The sequence below is a fragment of the Myotis lucifugus genome, unplaced genomic scaffold (assembly GCF_000147115.1).
Source record: "Myotis lucifugus unplaced genomic scaffold, Myoluc2.0 scaffold_3, whole genome shotgun sequence".
Lineage (NCBI taxonomy): Eukaryota > Metazoa > Chordata > Mammalia > Chiroptera > Vespertilionidae > Myotis > Myotis lucifugus.
The window spans coordinates 6,598,742-6,617,517 of NW_005871051.1; the positions used below are offsets into that span (position 1 = coordinate 6,598,742).

The 18,776-nt window shown below is 42.3% G+C and overlaps 2 protein-coding genes across 10 annotated transcripts in view; both read right to left on the reverse strand.

Moving 5' to 3' along the window:
- Positions 1-4,607, reverse strand: part of MPP4 (membrane palmitoylated protein 4) — a 29,832-nt gene extending 25,225 nt beyond the window's left edge. Inside the window, exons 1-5 of the mRNA XM_023759251.1 lie at positions 4,529-4,607; positions 3,574-3,695; positions 2,143-2,220; positions 1,846-1,926; positions 569-700 (exon numbers count right to left, since the gene is read on the reverse strand). Coding sequence (XP_023615019.1) covers positions 569-700; positions 1,846-1,926; positions 2,143-2,220; positions 3,574-3,695; positions 4,529-4,607 — 492 coding nt within the window. The remainder of the gene's footprint in view (positions 1-568; positions 701-1,845; positions 1,927-2,142; positions 2,221-3,573; positions 3,696-4,528) is intronic.
- A 3,165-nt stretch (positions 4,608-7,772) lies between these two features.
- The window catches only part of ALS2 (ALS2, alsin Rho guanine nucleotide exchange factor), a 57,531-nt gene continuing 46,527 nt past the window's right edge, over positions 7,773-18,776 (reverse strand). For 4 of the 9 annotated variants that reach the window (XM_006082412.2, XM_023760283.1, XM_014461696.2 and 1 more), the window contains 9 exons: positions 16,907-17,024; positions 16,605-16,762; positions 14,723-14,845; positions 14,078-14,254; positions 13,158-13,203; positions 12,657-12,718; positions 11,980-12,129; positions 11,648-11,744; positions 7,773-9,314 (listed from right to left, as the gene is read on the reverse strand). In XM_006082412.2, the coding sequence (XP_006082474.1) occupies positions 9,276-9,314; positions 11,648-11,744; positions 11,980-12,129; positions 12,657-12,718; positions 13,158-13,203; positions 14,078-14,254; positions 14,723-14,845; positions 16,605-16,762; positions 16,907-17,024 (970 nt within the window). In that variant the 3' untranslated portion in view covers positions 7,773-9,275. Of the gene's footprint in view, positions 9,315-11,647; positions 11,799-11,979; positions 12,310-12,656; positions 12,719-13,157; positions 13,204-14,077; positions 14,255-14,722; positions 14,846-16,604; positions 16,763-16,906; positions 17,025-18,776 lie in introns of those variants that run through there. The other 5 variants (XR_002831110.1, XR_002831116.1, XR_002831115.1 and 2 more) reach the window with 5 other exon arrangements.

The following is an 18,776-nucleotide window of genomic DNA, read 5'->3' on the forward strand; positions in this document are numbered from 1 at the left end:
TAAAAATAAATAAATAAATAAATAAATAAATAAATAAATAAAAGGGAAAGGCCATTCAACGTCGGCCCCCTGAGTTCTCTAACCACACAGACATAAACCATATTTAGATCCTTCCAAAGATAAAGAAACCTCCCACAATTACAACCTAATCAAGGGGGCTATTCCTAGAAAATCAAATGGATGCCTTACTTGGCTTCCCATTAATGGGAATGAGGGGGGGGGGGACTTAGGCAAATACATTGGAATTGAGTGAAATATTTGTACATGCCAGAAAGCCAAATAATCAAATATATGTCTTATCTCATAGCTCTTTCAAAAAAGAAAAACACTACACGGAAATCTTTCCTCGTGGAAGCGTTACAACATGTGATGTGCTTGAAGCCACACGCAAAAGTCCCTAAGATCCAGGTTAGCCATTATTACTGTAGGTGTCCCTTACATGCTCTGAGTGCCTCGGACTGTGCCTGGGAGCACAGGCAAGAATACGGCCAGGTAACCTCTAGAGATCATCAAGTTCACCATGAACCCCGGTATAATTCCAACTGAAATTATAAAATGGTTGTCTTACCAGGGGCTGTTGGTTTTTCACCAAACAAACAATCCTCATTGCTTCCTCACCCTCAGGGATGTTGTCCGGCAGTGGGGGCAGAAGGGGCTCAAAATCTTTCTGAGCCACAGTGTCATGGGCACTGAGTAAGGCCTGGGGACAGGGAAGGACAAGGTGAACAGACGTCACCCATGGACACAGCCATCTAGGAGACAGTGACTTGATACTATGTGAGACACAATGACAGCCATCAACACATACATGCCAGGTGCAGTTCTAAGCATTTTATAAAGTGGATGGGCTCAGTCTTCAGGATACTCTGTGAGGCAGGAACACTTATTGTCCCCATTTTACAGGTAAACAAGCAAGACACAGAGAGGTTAAGCAATACTTAATCTAGTCTTTCATCTCTGTTCAAATGTATTATTCTGTCACGTTCTCATTTCCTGGAAACCCATGTCATCCATGGTGCTCCTATGACCTACAACTAAAAACAACTTTTCTAATATTTTCCCTAATGAAGGCAGAATAGGGGGTGGGGGAGGGCAATAATCAAAACACCTTATTTGCTTAACCTGTCACCAAAATTTCATGTGGAACAGGATGAGAAAAAGTAGTTCCCTGGTTTAAGGTATGATAAAAAGTTCCTTCTAACGACCCACTATGTTAAACTTTCCATTCCATGGGGTGGGGAGCAGTCCTACAGCCCTGCCTAGGTATGTGGGGCAGAGCTTCATTGGAACTCAGAGAAAATTCTCTAGGGTTATTTTGTGAATTAAAATTTTTGACTCATAAATTCCATTGCTCCAAATGCAGACATTCTCCTGAAGTTCTCATGTGCTGATAAATTAATCTCAAATCTGTAAGTACTAAGAGGTAGGCTTTTCTTCTGCCATCAAATGTTTTCCATATACCCTCTGTCCCCATAGAGCTAATCGTCACTATGCTGTGGTTCCTACATACCTTCACACACTTTATCCAAAACTTAAAATATTCCCAAAATGGAAAGGAAGGATGCTACCTTGGTTGCGCCGGAATTTTAGAGGCTTTGCAGGGAGGGAAATAAGACACCATGGAAAGTTCTGGATGTCTCCTCATAAATACGTCAGGCTTGGCTCATGACTGACGCATTGAGCTGCTCATATCTGACTCCTACATGTTTTGATACAAACGGCAGGTCACCCAGGTACGGCAATAGGACATGTATTCAGAGAGCACATTTTCCAGCACATTCTTTCTTTTCCCTACTTTGTCTATGTGCCAGGTGGGCATGTCTCATCCATTTAGCAAGCACTTGCCTTAAAGTGCGGAGCCTGGAGGATTTGTCTCAGCTCCTGGATCTCGGGGGAGCCAGGGGCTGCCTGTAACATCTCCACCACCTGGTTGATGACAAGCATACATTGTGAAATTGTTTAATGTGGGAGACAGCCGGCCAGTTTCCTCCCTTCTAGTGAAGCTCAATGAGAAACCCTCAGTGGATGCGTAATCATCCATCAGACTTTCCCACGAGCGCCTTTGATTTCTTTAAAGAAGCCCTGTGAGTAAAGTGCATCCCATTCGAGCTCCACTGTTCTGTGGACTACAAGCCACCTCACCTCATGGGACAGCGCCTGTGCCTGGGAGGTGGCAGGAAGGAGTTTCTTCCCTTTAAATTCCTGGAGGCAGTCATAAACCTGCAGAGGGCGTTGGTGCGAGAAGGGCGTGTCCATCACAGACCTGCTGACATGCTGGGGGTCAGCAGCTCCAAGGGAAGGGACAGCCTGGGAGCAGCACAGCAGCTGGGCAGCCGTGTTGGCCTCTGATAAGGGCTCTCTGGTCATCAAGGAGAAGTGACGCCAAGCTGGGTGGTTTTAACGCTCCAAAGGCTCCCCTCCTGGTTGCCATGGGAAAGTGACCTTCCCTAACTGGCTTCACTGAAAAAGACTCCAACTTTTACTCTTGTTAAACCAAGAAAGAGAGGGGTTTCTAGGACTGAGACCAATGGCGACTTGGGGCCAGACCCCCACAAGGCCCTGGGCTGGGCAGCTGGGCAGATGTGAGCTCTGGGATCAGGGTTCGCCCAAGAACGTGAACAAAAGGCCGGGCACACAGATGCTTATCTCCACTATTATCTTTTGTTTGTTCTCTCCTCCTTCCCTAATTCTCCAGTAAAAGTTCATTTATAAAAATTCCGACTTCGTCTCTGCTGACCCTTAGGAGTTTTTTCCAACCAGAACCTAGGGTTGGGCCGAGTCCACCAAGGCCCCCCTGGCTCCAGTGCAGCCCTTCGTCTCATTGTAGACACATCGTTTCTCTTACGGATGCAGAACCGAGACCAAGAGGCCGGCACAGCCCAGTCTCCTCCCTCCAGAGCTGGAAGCTGCACTTCCTGCCCTGCCTCAGGGCCAGTGCTCACTGTCCCAGACCCACTAGGCTGATGCACTGAGGCAGGAGCGTCAAGCACAGACGCTCAGTGTGAGAAGGGCAGCGCCTTCAGTGACACACAGCTCCTCCAGGAGGAAAAGCACCCGGCAGCAACCAGGTGGGGCTTCCCCAGCTTTCCTGAGATATAATGGGTATATAACACTGTGTAAGCGTAAGATATAAACGTGGCTGCTTTGTGATCCCAGGGCCCTCAGGGAGAAAAGAAAGGAGCTGCCATACTCTTTACCATCTAAGTCAGTTCCTTCCTAAACTAAGAGGTTTGTTAGCTCTCTCTGCGAACTGCCCTCTAAGAACTTTTTCAGCCAGCGTGGCTCAGTGGTTGAGCATCGACCTATGAACCAGGAGGTCACGGTTCGATTCCCAGTCAGGGTACATCCCCAGTGTGGGGTGAGCAGGAGGCAGCCGGTCAATTATTCTCTCTCATCATTGATATGTCTCTCTCTCGCTCTCCCTTCCTCTCTGAAATCAATAAAAATACATTTAACACATTTAAAAGAGAACGTTTTTCCAAGTTGGAATTTCCTGCCAGGGACACGCGGCCCTGCTGGGTAGGCGGTTTCTGCCCCCAGGATAGGCCAAGGCTTCTGAGCGTCAGGGCACACCTTTAGCAGAGCCTGCAGCCACGGGGAGTGGAGGAGGTCGTACAGGAGACACAGTCCGCTCACGTCTCGGCTGTAAAACAGATTCAGCTCTTGCAGCACAAGCCTCAGGATTTGGGAGAGACCTGGGAAAGGCAGAGGGCAGTCAGGGTGGCAGGCAGGTGGAGCAGGCAAGAAGGCGGAGTGCATGTGAAGGACAAGTCAGCCGGGATGTGCCACAGGGCTCAGATGGCACCGAGGGGTGGCGATGACACTGGATTTAAGGCCAGAAGATCTGCCTTCAGGCCCTATTCTTTCACTTGCTCAGAAAGTCACCGAACTACCTGGGACCCAGGTTCCTGTGGCAAAAAGAGAGTATGTTAGCTCTCCATAGGGTTGCTGCCAACGCCTGATGAAATAAGAGGTCATAGTACACAGGTGGAAGATATTGTGAGAGCAATATTGCTTTTATTCTCCCCAATCTTACCAGCCTTTGGCTTATTCCAAAATGATCTAGTTGTTTTCTGGGTACTCCTTCCCTAATTCAAACAGAGAGTCATTTGTCTACCCTCTCTGAAAATGCTTATTGAAAGTGTGATTGAAAAACTCTAACTCCCAATAAGTTTTTAATACACATCTCAGGATTCCACTGCTTAAAGGGGCTGACCAGATTTTCGTGAATGCTCGGTTTTTTGGAAGTGTTTTCATAGAAGTTCTATTTGATGCAGTGACATTTTGAATGTGAACAAGTTATGAAGCTCTAAGTTTAGGTAAGACATTGGGTCAGTATCTTTCCTTCCTGCCCTGAAACTTACTTAGACTTATAACCAATACAAGTGGTAGGACACTCAAAAGTGTACAGGATCCTTATAGGAATCACAGTAAATCTATCAGAATTTTACCCATGTATTTGATCACATGTTCAGAGTGATGGTATCAGACCTCCCTAGCTTAGAAACAGGATCCGGGAGCCACATACCATCCTCGGGATTGGATGGCGTAGAACGCTTCAGGTCCTCCTTGTCGGGCGGGTCTGTGCCTTTGTCTGAGTGTATCATCCTCCCTCCTGAGCTCCCAGAGAGAATCCAGGCCTGGGGAGCAGGTCAATAGACAGCACACCGCTCACTCAACCACGCTGGCCACGCAGCTCTTGGCGCCCTGAAATACATTTTCAACAGCACTTACTGGGCGAGCCAGGCCTGTGCTACACTGGGATCCTCAGCAAACACACAAAAAATTCTTGCACTGTGGTCCTCTCTGACCACTAGTTGCGCAGAAGAGAAAACTGCTATTTCATAAAACACTCCCTCTACGGCGCCCTTTGCCTAATTGCTTTTACCATCACTCAGAGCTTAGAAGCCTCCCTGGCCTGACTGACTCAGGAGCCCTGTTCCCTCTCATTGTACCAGAGTCGTGTGTTACTGCTGAGCCACACTCTTAGAATTTACTTTCTATATTGCTTTAGGCAGGTTTATTTATTTTTTAATTTTTTAAAATGTTTTTATTGATTTCAGAGAGAGGGAGAGGGAGAGATAGAAACATCACTGATGAGAGAGAATCATTGATCGGCTGCCTCCTGCATGCCCCCTACTGGGATTCAGCCCACAACCCAGGCTTGTGCCCTCAGCAGAATCGAATGCGGGACCTCCTGGTTCATGGGTCGACGCTCAATCACTGAGCTACACCGGCTGGGCTGCTTTAGGTAGGTTTAATTTCAAGAAACAGAATCCCAAAACAATAGTGGCTTAACAGAAGTTTATATCCTGCTCATGTAAACTTCCAGAGGCGGAGACAAGCCCGGGCTGGACGGGCAGCCTTGCTGCATGAAGTTCTCAGAGGGTTCTTTCCACTCAGCCCTCCACCACCCCGGGGCGGTGTGCTCCTCACCCTCCTGCTCCAGGTGGTGGCTGGAGGCCAGCCGTCACATCTGCAGTTCAGCCAGCAGGCCGGGGGGAGGGGGGCTAGAGGAAATGAGGGCAGGGGAACGTGCCCACGGTTTTGAGGAAGTTCCCAGAAGGTGCCCTTCACAATGAAGAATCGCCTCATGCCCTGTGTAACCCTCAAATGTCCACTGCACTTTCATGTGGCTGGAAGAAAGCCTCTATAACTATCTGAGCCTAGAACTCAACTTTTCTTTTTTTTTTCTTCTAATCAATAGACAAGCATTTATTTAAGGCCTATTTTATACCAAGTCAGTAATTGCCACAAGGGAATTTTTCAACTTTTCTTTACATATAGATACAAAGTACTTTTGCACAGTTTTAACACACACGGAATTTTCAGGAATGCTACTAAATGCAACTAAACCACGTAGACCAGAAAGCCCAGAGCTGTACCTTTAGCTATTGAGAACGGACAGAAGGGCAGACAGGTGGATCCCCGGCATTGAGGACAACTCGGCAGGGTCTCTTACCTGCGAGACTGCAGACACGCAATGTTGCTGGTATCAAGGGAAAAGCTTTATCGGGAAATTAGCTGCTTTCAGCTGCCAGTCACTTCGCTGTTCCAGATTAAATCTCTGCACATCCTCTTTGATTTAATCCACAGACGCCTAACCATTCAAGGACTCCCAAGCCTCCCCTGTCACAAATCTTAAGTAATCCTTACACTGAAGAGTCTAGTAATTTCTCTCATTTTAAACCTTCCTGTAGTATTTTCTCTCTCATTGTCAGCACATTGCTAATGGTTAAAGATTAATACTTGTGTTGAGTGTTTCAGGATAACAGACAACCTGCGACAGAAGATAGCACTTTATTTTAATGGAAGGGAAAACTGTGGAGGTACCTGAGAGGAAGCCTAGTAACCTTACTAATTGTCTCACGCTACGGTGAGAGAACAATGAAATCAGCAGCAGTTCCTTCTGGAAGGCCCCCTACCAAGCCACTGCTCTGAACTTCATGGTTCGCCCATCCTCTGTCTCAGATTAGAGCTACTTCTTTGTCTGAACATTTCATATTGCAGGGAGGGGGGAGAACTTTGAAAATAGGCATCACAAAACAACAACAAACAGGAGAAAGGGCACTGCTGACAGCAAGGCGAAGGGTAAAGACCAAATAGCGATTATACGGTTTATTAGCCCGTTTATCCTAAATTAACATATGGCTCTCCACTGTAGATGAAAATCCAAGCTGGGAATGGGATACATTTGTGAATGTTTTATGAAAAGCACTTAATTTTATTAAAAGTTTTTATTTTCACACTAGCCAGTTTGTCTCAGTGGGTAGAGCATCGGCCTGTGGACCAAAGGGTCCCGGGTTTGATTCTGATCAGGGGCACATGCCTCGGCTGCGGGCTCCTCCCTGGCCCGGGGCCTGGTCAGGGAGCATGCAGGAGGCGACCAATCGATGTTTCTCTCCCATGGATATTTCTCTGTCTTTCCCTCTCTTCTACTCTCACTAAAAATCAATGGAAAAACATCCTCAGGTGAGGATTAAAAAGTTTTTATTTCCAACTCTTTTCACTTTGGAACTTTTAATGCATGACCTGTATGAAATGACATCTCTGCAGCTGCAGGAGCAAAGCGCACTGGGAAGTTCTAGGTTCGAGACTCAGCTCTAATAGGAAGTGAACCACAGCCACTCCTTGTCTGTAAAACAGGAATCAGCAGGGTGAGCATTCATCAGGGTGAGGTCCTTGCAAATTGCTACAGACACTGGCCTGGAGACTTAGGGCTTTCCCCCCAAGAGAACTGAAATTTTATAATTTTAATATGCTATTTGAAAAGTATAAGTACAGTAAGAAGAAACTAATGTAACAGGTAGTTTCATTCATGACTCCAATAAAAGGATGAATTGTAACATGTTTTTTGTGTTTTGAAAGAATTAAGACGGCCTACCAGCATTTTAGAACTTCTCTGTGGGTCTCTGTCCACTTCCACAGTTATCCCAGTCTCTATCTCCTAGGGGGTCAAAGGCACTCAGTACAATTGCCTTTACAGGTCAAATGTGGAATTTACTTAAAAGTCCAAGCATTCCCTAATGGAAATGAAAAGTGTTTAACACACACTGATCTTCCAGTACCGTCCCTCGGCAGCGAGCAGGCCCACGCGGGCAGAAAGCATCAGGCTTCTTGAGAAGACACTACAACAAGGAGATGATTGACTAAGGCCTAATATTTCTAACCAGGATTTTAAATCCTCACTCCTCCTTTCCCTGAATCTGTTTAAGGGAGAGAGAAAAAACAAACACAAAACAAAAACAAAACAAACATAAAAACACAGTAACTATCAAAATATGCCTTTTATTCAAAGAAATAACAGACTTATTTTAAGACCCTTGTCCTCGGGTTAATAGGATCAGGTTAATTTGTCCTTTGCCACCAAAGGTGCTATAATTATAATTAAGTTTGTTTATTTTAAAGAGAGATGTCTGAGACCCTAGAGGAACCTCTGAGGCAGATGACAATGTGGGCACCAAAACACGAAGCCCGGCTTCTTTTAAAATTGTAGTCTGCCCTGTGTCATTTCTTTTGCAATCAAAACAACCTCATAAAGATGAATGTCTTTTATTATGAAAATTGCTGTTACATTACAGCCAACATTCCAAAACAGTATTTTAATAAACACTCGTCTTGATTATAAAGTAGAGCAAAAACCATGATCCTGTTTGTTAGCATCTGCTGTTTAACATAAATCAGGAGGACACTCCGTACGCTCCTCACGTGTGCAGATGAGATGAGGAAGAGCACCTATGTTATCCAAACAGCTACTAGTGTTACTTGTACAGTATAAACCCACCACTTACAACATAAAAAAAGCAAAACACTACGACGCTGAGGTGTCACAATACTTGTGAGATGGGAAAAGCCGAGCGCGTTTCCTTTTTCTTCCCTGTGGGTCCCCTGTGAGGCACAGGGAAGCACAACACGAGGTCAGGGACAGATGCAGGGCTCCGCTTCCCCGTTTCCTAGTCTTTGCTCCACTGCAGCCTGCATGCAAAAGTCTTCGCCTCATTCCCAGGCCCCAGGCACAGCCTTTGCCTGTGGACAGGGGAGGATCCGCAGCAGCTCAGAGTCAGTGTTGGAGTCCAGTGTATTCACCCTGTAGCACTCATTGTAAGGAAACCAAGGACAAGATTCCTATGTTCTTTTACTCAGGAGGCAGAATACTCCTATTTGGACACGATCCTTGTTTGGGGTTGGAATTTGTTGGTCATTATACTGAACCTCTCTCCTATGATGAATACCCTGGTGGAAAAGCTTAGAAAAAGTTAAAACTGCAGTTTAAAAGTTCTTCTTGCCCCTGTCTCAGCAAAGCAGCAGGATGCACCCAGGATTGCAAGGAACCCAGGAAGGCAGAGCGTGGTAACTGTCGTTTGAGAACAATCTGCTCCTTGCAAAAGGGTCTGGGGTAACTGCAGGCAAACCAGAAACTCAGAAATGTCCATCGACTTCCTTCACTGAGAACCTTCCTGACGGTGTGGAGCAGCGTACCCTTCGCCAAAGCAAGGGATGTCCTCTTTCTTCAAACAGTAGTAGATGAGAGTTGGGGAGCTTAACATAGACCAGGGACTGGTCCAATCTGAATTCTACCTCCTTTTCGATCTTCCCTTTAAACTGTACAGTCTTTTCCTCTGGGCTCAGAGCTCTGATCATTAGTAAGGCTCAGAAATAACCAAAATAACACAACATCCTAACTTCAAGACCATTCTTTTTTGCCACTACAGGAAGGTGCCAGATGGTGCTATAACACTCTGTAGAGATAATCCAGTTGTTAGCTGTTACGCAACCTAGTTAAGCTTCTCACGCTGGATCTGGTAGTAACATGCCTGAAAAAAATAAAAACAATTTCAAAATTTACTTTGAAAGAAATTACATAAACATAGCAACGCACATGGGACTAAAGAAAGATTATCCCTTATTCATTCTGACGGCCCAATAAAATCAATTGCTTTCATTTTCCCTGTTCTCTTCCAGTCTCCGATCTAATGTCTATATTGCCTAGCTATAATTAATAGAAATATAATTTTGTGCATTTCCCTCTAATTAAAAAAAAACAAAACTTTTTACAAGCTGTATAATATTCTTCACTAAGTAATACTATAATTTGCTAAGCCACTATTAATTGGACATTTAGAGAATGCTGCTCATTATAAGATACACAAATAACCATGATCAGAATCATCATGTTTGGTAAACATGCAGATTAAGCATCACTCCACACCTATGAGTCAGAATTTCTAGGAACATTTTTAAAAAGCATCCCTTGGTGATTCTGAAAGTATCCTGGCCTGGGAGTTACTCACACAACAAACACCACCTCATCCAAATAATACATAATGTTTCCCATTCTTTAATTATAAATCTCCAGGAGTAGGACTACTCAAACTCCACAAACATTTTTGATGTTGTTGACATCAATGTTAATAACAGCTGTTTTCCAAAAGGGTGACTAATGTAAGAGTAATAATTCAGTTTCTTCCTTGGTGATATGTTTTGAGATGCTCTTCAATAACATAGGTAGTTAATAAGTCATTGGTGGTCAGTATTTTCCCCAGTTCCCACCACCCTTTTTCAGTTTATTTAATAAAAATGGTATTTCAGTTGAAAAGTTAAAAAATTAACCCAATGCAGAAATCTGACATTAAATTCTAGTTTTCCCCCTCATTTTAATGTCTGCCTTTCCTTCTTTCTCCCCTTTTCTATCTTTAACCCTAAAGCACTTGTAATTTGCAATACTGGTGATTCCACCTGATTCCACTCTCCTTCCAAAATTCTTAGTGAGCTATCCCATGACTTTACCATTTATTTATTTATATTTTAAAAATATATTTTATTGATTTTTTACAGAGAGGACGGGAGAGGGATAGAGAGTTAGAAACATCGATGAGAGAGAAACATAGATCAGCTGCCTCCTGCACACTCCCTACTGGGTATGTGCCCACAACCAAGGTACATGCCCTTGACCGGAATCGAACCTGGGACCCTTGAGTCCGCAGGCCGACGCTCTATCCACTGAGCCAAACTGGTTAGGGCGACTTTACCATTTATTAAGTAAACTTCTCGTTTCCATTTTTGTGTCTGATGTTTCCATTTTTATATGTGAAGTTTTCATTATAATGTCTATATGGGAGCTATCCCTTCCACTTAGTTGCCTATTCCTGTAACAGTGATATACTATCTTAATTATTATAATTCTGTAACATTTTACTAACTGGAAGAGTGGGCCTATTCTCCCTTTCTTTTTTCAGAAGAGTTTTTGTCATTTTCTTTCTGTTGTTCTTCCAATAAACTTCAGAATGATTCTACCACAGTCCAAGAAAAATTGAGGCGGGGGAAGCAAAATGACTTTCAACAATCCCTAGAGAGCCCAGATCAGAGAACGTCATTTGTACCTACTGGCTACAGTAATACATGGGGGGAAAGAAGATGCTATTCTTATTCATTCTCTACATACTGCCTGCTGGTTTTACCTTAGTTCCACTAAACAGCTCGGATACTTTTTAGACACTATGAATCCTTCTGTTTCTTCTCTAGAATTACATTTATATAGATGCTCTACATTTATAAAACTTTGAATTAGCAATTTATAGGGAGATTGGGTGATGAATAATTTGCTTTAATATTTTAGAGAATAATTGACTGATTGGTCAATCTCCTTAATATATTATCATATTTTAAAATATTAACAACTAGAGGCCTGGTGCACGAGATTCGTGCACTGGGGGACAGGGGGGCGGGGGCGGGGGAAGGTTCCTTCAGCCTGACCTGTGCCCTCTCACAGTCCGGACCCCTCACTCCTTACTGATCCACCTGCAGCAAAGGCGGGAGAGGCTCCTGCCACCACCACTGTGCTCACTAGCCGGGAGCCCAGCTTCTGGCTGAGTGGCACTCCCCCTGTGGGAGCACACTGACTACCAGGGGGAAGCTCCTGAATTGAGCGTCTGCCCCCTGGTGGTCAGTGCACGTCATAGCAATTGGTTGTTCTATCGTTCGGTCAATTTGCATATTAGGCTTTTATTATATAAGAAGATATGTGCTCTAAAGGCACTTAATGTTTGCATTAAACTTATATAAAGAAGAAAACTGGCTAATGACAGATCTGTAATATGGTAATTGAAGGGTAGATTTTAAGGTAGTATTAAATAACACCTATACTTACCTTCAAGGTGGTGAACATTATGCCCTGTTCCCCATGCTGAAGATATGGGTCCATTAGATCCTCAATGAGATGTACCTCAGAGCCTAAATTCCTAATCCTGCCCAACGAGAAAAAGATACCGAATCATTTCTTATACATCTTCCTTCTGAATCTATTTGAGGGAGAAAGAAAGAATAGCTCGACAAAGAGGTAATGACATAGTGGAATGGTTTAATAGAAATAGAATTTTTTTAGTGGGGGGGAGCATATTCCTGTCATCAGTTCAAAAAAAGCAAAAGGCATACATGTTAAAATGAGTGGTCACTAACATTAAAGTCAGAAAGACTGGTCACCTGGCCCGTAGCACCACATATAAGAAAACAGGAAACAGGTCGTCCATGGACCACAAGAAGTCCTCCTGCAGAGATGCCAGCACGCCCTGAGAAATCTCCTCGAAAGTCTGCTGGATAACTTTCAGTTTGTCTGATGGGGTAAACGTTGTGCTGTTGGGGGAAAAAAAGACAAAAATATACCTGGTAATTTTCTTACTGGAGCCATTTGTTATTCATTTTTTGAGAGTATTCCCTCCTGAGGTACATCAGGCACAATGAGTCGCTGGAAGGGGTGACCTCTGTAACCTGATGGTTCTCTGAAAAAGAAGCTTCCAACGATCTACGATTCACCTGGGAGAGTTCACTAAGCCACACGTCATCTCCTTTCACCGAGTGGATCTTATTTTCCTATTGTGTGCTCTTCTCTGAGGAAGTGTAGCTAATTTCCATTTGGCTAAAGATGTGATTATATAGGTAAGTTTCTGGGTAGGCGCTCCACTTTTGACAATACAAGGGCTTTGTAGAGTGAAAGGTAACAGAATGTCTCAAAAGAGCCTTTCTTATCTCCAGGGTGTTTTGACAACATCTAGGAGGGGAGGGGCGCTTGGAGCTTAAGTAAAAATAAGATCTCATTAATATCTTAATAGACTAACCACTACTTTGATTTATGTGTTTTTTTCCAACAAATAAGAGATTACCTGATCTGCTGTAGACATTCCACAGCTGAGGCAAAACAAGCATCTTTTGTGGTTGGCAAAACCTGCAAAAAGAGTATTTATGAAGCTCAATGAGAAAAGCTATTTTTTAAAAAAATATATCTTTATTGATTTCAGAGAGAAAGGAAGAGGGAACGAGAGATAGAAACATCAATGATGAGAGAGAATCATTGATTGGCTGCCTCCTGCATGTCCCCTAATGGGGATCAAGCCCACAACCCAGGCATGTGCCCTTGCCTGGAATCGAACCTGGGACCCTTCAGTCCGCAGGCTGACGCTCCATCCACTGAGCCAAACCAGTTAGGGCAGAAAAGCTATTTTTTACTGTAATAATAAAACAATACTGATGGCAGAGTGCAGGTCTTTGGTGAATAATTCATGCTTGGGTACTATTCTACCAACGTAAGGTGGAAATTTCTAGTATCTCAAATCCCCCATTCCAAAGAAAAGCACAGTTGCTAAGGAAACTAAAATCTACTATACCTTTTTAGTCTCTCCAAGGATTGACAAGGTCACTGGCCAAAATTTCCTGCAATGGAATCCATACTTTGTCAATACAAGTTGTTATTTATGGTAAATTAATCACCATAAAAACAGGTGATGGCTATATTGGCTTTCCTGTCCCCATTTAAAATAACTGTACCACAGACAGGTCAAGTTTTAATAAACATTCCAGAAGTAATTTAAGGTCTATCATGTCCCTTATGGATCTGTTATTCTATACTCTAAAATCCCTATATATTATGAATATGACCTAACAATGGCCAAAATCTTTCCTTTGCTCAGTCTTATTTATCTCATTTTTACTATTAAATTACTCCCCACTGAAAAGATTTACTTTCCAATTCAGGTTTTGTCTCTTTTTTGATAGCACAAATATATAATTATTGGGCGTTGGGGTGATCAGCCTTATTACAGCATAAGAAGCATAATCACTTAGTATTCTCCTGGAATAACAAGAAACAATGCCTTTCAAAAAAAGAGCACTGTGAAAACTTTTAAATTAGAAATTATGTATGGGGGAGAAGGAACAAGAAGAGAAGGAAGCATGCCCAAGACTGAATACAATTAGGTTTTTAAAAAAATATGAATGTATATATATTTTGCTTTAAAAACTGCAAAATATCAGGTACGATAACTTATATGAATATAATTTGATATATATATAAAGCATGCACACACACAAATAAAAAATATGTTCTAAAGAACAATGGGGTCCATACCCATCTTCAAAAATAAAGATTGTTAAATATCACTATTTTGTGAAATAAGACAGATATGCAAATAAGTGAATAAACTGTAAATTGTATACATAATTAGATATCAAAGTACTCAATTCCTGATAATGGTATTTCCATTTTAAATTAAAACCACTTGATTCCACTCATCACTGCTGTACGTACCTCTGCACCCCAAGGAAGCCCAGCAGAGCAATATCTGGCTGCTTGTTCAGTCGCAGAACACACTCCCAGTAAACGTCCTCCTCACGGTCGTTCTCCAGGGCATAGAGCATGAACAGTGGTGGGTAGAGCCGAGGCAGGAGCACGGGAAGCAGCAACCCAGAACTGGTTACCACGTAACTACAGACAGTGGAGTGAGAGGGAGAATCATTCCTATTAAAACTCAATGCAGAATCAAAGTTGAAAGTAGATATGGGAAATTCTGAGGAAAGGAGCAGCTATGATATTACTCTATTTTCACATATGGAGTTCACATGAGGAGCTTAGCCCCCGAGTTTTGTCTTGGACCAACTGTGACCTCTTTTGGTGACTCAGAAAATCTAACTGGAAACCCACGTGGTTTCCGCTGTGAGATGATTTCTCGGTGATTATTCTAGGTCAGCATGAGGTGGCTCTCCCCAGCAGTCTTTGTGCCCAGTCATTTGCGGCTGCACTTTCATGAACTTGAGAGCTAAATGGAACCTTGGAGATCACCTGTCCAACCACATCACTTTAGAAATGAGGAAGCTGAGATTGAGAGAAACCATCTTTTCTGGCGTCATTTGGCCGCCACCCCCTTTCTTCACTATCTCCACCAAGTCCATTTACCCCGGCTCTGGGGATTCGGATCTGGAATCTGACTTCCCAGTGCAGAAGGATTTCCTTTCTGTGGGCAGAGGAGCGGAGAGAGGAATGGTGCTGCCCTCTTCAGGAAGCTCAGGAAATAAAAACCTAAGGAGTGATAAAACATGTAATTACAGAATTACACCTCCAGAGAGGCTGAAAGAGTAAAAACATATTCCCATTATCTAATCTATTTAAGGACCCACGAAATCAAACTTTATATCAACTAAGTATTTTAGCTGTCTGAGCTTTTTAACTGATGCTTCTCACAGAATAAAATTAAGAGTGCCGATAATGAATAATACCACTAAAAATCTTCATGTGCTATGGCTTTTTCCTGTCTAGTTATTTAAGAATGAAGAATTCCGATCTTTATGTTTCTTTTATTGGAAAATCCCATCTGAGGTCAATCTGTATAAACTCTTCGAGCAGAGACCATTATTCTCAGAGTATAAATAAGTATCAGTGGAAACTAAATGTCCAACGTTAAGGAAAAAATGAAAACTCAATTATAATAAAATTTAAAAAACTTTTTCATTGAATTTATTGGGGTGGCAATGGTTAATAAAATTATATAGGTTTCAGGTAAAAATTTTCAATATTTATATAAAAAGCCAATTTGCTGAAAAAAATCTTCAAGTGATTAAACTGCCAAATTGTTGAGGATTTTTTTCTAGGCTCTGAATTTGCCCTACATTTTATCTCCAATCTCAAATGGTAGGTTTTACCATGAACAAGTTTATTGTCCTCTTTATTTTTATAGACTTTAACTGTGACCCTTGCTCTTTAAAGAGAGTCTGTAATCTTTTCTATTTTTGTAGACTTATCCCCCTAATTTTATAGTTGGTAAAGCTAATGAAGGTCAGGAAACTTATCTTCATTATACCCTTGCTAATGTCAGAGCTGAAATACTCACAACCCAGTGGTCTTTTAGATCACAATGCCCCTAAAAGCTGAAACATTTCCACATATATTTAAGAAAGTTTTCTGGGACAAACTGATCAACTTTTGCATAATTATTTCAACATAATATTTTGTTGGCTTACACCCAGTAAATGATCTTGAATGTCACTAGTTCCAGATTTGCTTACTGCCTTAAAACTTTCCAAAAATGCTTACTCGCCCGCTTTCTAACCTCCTTCAGAGTCTCTGTTCAGATATTACCTTATTAGTCAGGCCTCCTTGACCTTCTGTTAAACGGCAGCATCTTACCCCAGCCCCATCCTCCTTCCCTGTCGCATTCATATTGTATATTTTATCTACTCTGTTCCCACTACAATGTAAGCTCCAGGACAATACAGATTTCAAAAAAGTTTTGTGTGTGTTGTTTTATTCTGATAAATTCCCCCAGGAGCTAGAATCGTGGCTAACACAGAGATGCCCTCGATAAATATTTGTTGAGCAAATGAACAAAGATGATACTGTTGTCAAGGAACAGGACATAAATACTCAGGGACAAAACTTCACGTTAGACTTTATCTTCTCTGTGATGGTACCTAGAGATGAAATCCAAATAAGACTACTCTATTTCATACCAAAATTACAGTTAAATAACACATTTATTTTAGCCTTCTATTATACTTAATGAGTAAGAAAGACATAAAGGAAATTAATTCACAATGGCAAAGGTTCTTCTTTTTTTATATTTATAGCATAAACATAAAAGTAAAAATGTACTTTCATGATTCCATCTATTTAAGGATCTCTGGCACAAAACCATTTTCTTGATGAATAGTTTCTGTGATAAAGGAAAACATTAATGATTCTTCACAAAGTTGTAATCTCTAGATTCAGGGCAAAGATACCCAAACATGAGTATAAACCAGTATTCCACAACTTGCCACCTTTTCATGGAAAGATCTCTTACCTCACCAGCTGGAAAATTCGCTTAAGGTAGGACTTAATCTCCTTCACAGCCTCCTGCAGTAACCGGCGGTTGGCTCCCACACCCACGTACGTCATTCTGTACACAGCAACCAGTGTCTCCACGAGCCTGCCCAGGGGGTGCAGAGGAGTGTCACAGGCCTGAGCAGGGAGAGAAGTAACAAAAAAATACATAGAAGCAAAACCAGGACTAGGACAAAAATGAGCAGTGAGTAGATTTGGATGATACGTGTGGTTTTGCATCATTAATCCACAAGCCCAGAGCAATTTTGACTCTAGTTTTACCTTTATTAGATATTTCTTGATGTCATCATATTTCTCCACTGAGAAGGCACCAACATGCTGAGGAATGAATTCCAAACTCTCTAGTGTCTGAGTCTGTGAACGACTTAGTATCTCTGGACTATAAAAGGGAAAAGACAGCCTCTTGTGAATTTCACATCAAGAAAGCAAGATGATGGTAATGTGCACGTAAAACACGGTTTGACAACTACAGGATAAAATGGAGGATCTAGAACAGCGTCTGCCCCAAATGAGCACATATACGGCAACCGACCTGCTAGTAAGTTTATGTAACAGTCATTCAAAGCAGCATTTAAGGTTACTTCATAACAATAAGAAATTAAGGAAGATTTTACTTCACTATAAACCATGGTGTTGGAAGATACTATGTCAGCCTGAAGAGAAAACTGGTGATAGATTTGTCAGTGATGAGAGAAAAATGGAATAAAAGGGAAAGGAAGAGCGAAGGAAAAAAGAAATCAAATCCGAGGGCAAAGGAAGAAATAAAAATGAGCTCAAGAAGTAAGGAGATAATGAGGATGCTACAGCAGGTGGTGAGGTAAGCACATTCTGGGTAAAGGGAAGCTCTGCACCAAGAGGCTAAGACCAAACACATACTTATAATCGGCAGAAATGTTTGGGAATGGCGCTCTATCATTAGATTATAACCAATCAGAAAATAGAAACAATACACAATCATTATTTTTACACTATTTTAGAGATACAAATAAGATATGGTTTTATATAAAAGTTCATTCGTCCTCACTCCTTGGGAACACTCAACAACAGCTCATCAGGGTTCACTGGAGGCCTAACGTGTCCATGCCCACAGTAACCGGCTGTCAGTGAGGGCTGGCCATCTGCAGCACACACAAGGGTAAGCCCAGTTTTAGTCAATTCTGGGAGTTTCTATTTCTTCTGATGATGGAGTAGAGGGTAAAAATCATGACCTTCATGAATGAAACACTATAATCAATTCCCATTTATCCCAAATACAGAAAAAAGACCCAAACTTAAATGCTCAGCAATGCTTGTGGAAGTTACTGGCTAAGTTAAAAAATAAGGATATGAAAAAGGGCAGATGGAGAAAAGAAAAGCAGGAGAAAAGGATAAGAAAAAGTAGAAAAAGAGCCCAGCTGGTGTGGCTCAGTGGTTGAGCATCGACCTATGAACCAAGAGGTCAGGGTTCGATTCCAGGTCAGGGCTGGATCCCCAGTGTGGGGCGTGCAGGCGGCAGCCGATGAATGATTCTCTCTCATCACTGATGTTTCTATCTCTCTCTCCCACTCCTTTCCCCTCTGAAATCTATAAAACATATATCTTTTTTTAAAAGAATTTCCTCAAGACTTTTAGCTCTTGCGAGCTTCCCGTCATGGCTTCTCAAGCAGCTGGCATTGCCCTGCCACAGAAGTAGTGGAGGCTGGAGCATGAGAAAATGGAGGAGAGAGAGCAAGCCCAGTGTATCTCCTCCACTCTCTCTGAGCTTCAGGAGTCTCTTTTTCGCATCTTGAGCCAAAGCAGAGGGTTTTTTCTGGATCTCTGTCAATCTACAGTAACAGTGCTCGCTTCAAGGTTTCAGGTTACACTGTGTTCAGGCGGAGGGATATTTATGGTAAAAACCTAGTAAACTCATGACTGGTTCAATGGTCCTTTGAACGCAGATGTTCTTCCCCAGTACACTAGCTGATATTTACTTTTCAGTTTTCAAATAGCTATCCATGTATTCGGTGTGGGTTTTACAGCTGAGTTCAGGAGAAGATAAGGTGGTAGGGGAGGATGTTTTATCACTCTTACCCCCCCGAAAAAGTACACCATTGACTTTTAAATTAAATTATATTTTTAAGGTAAGTGTGGCAAGCCTTGACTACTCGTG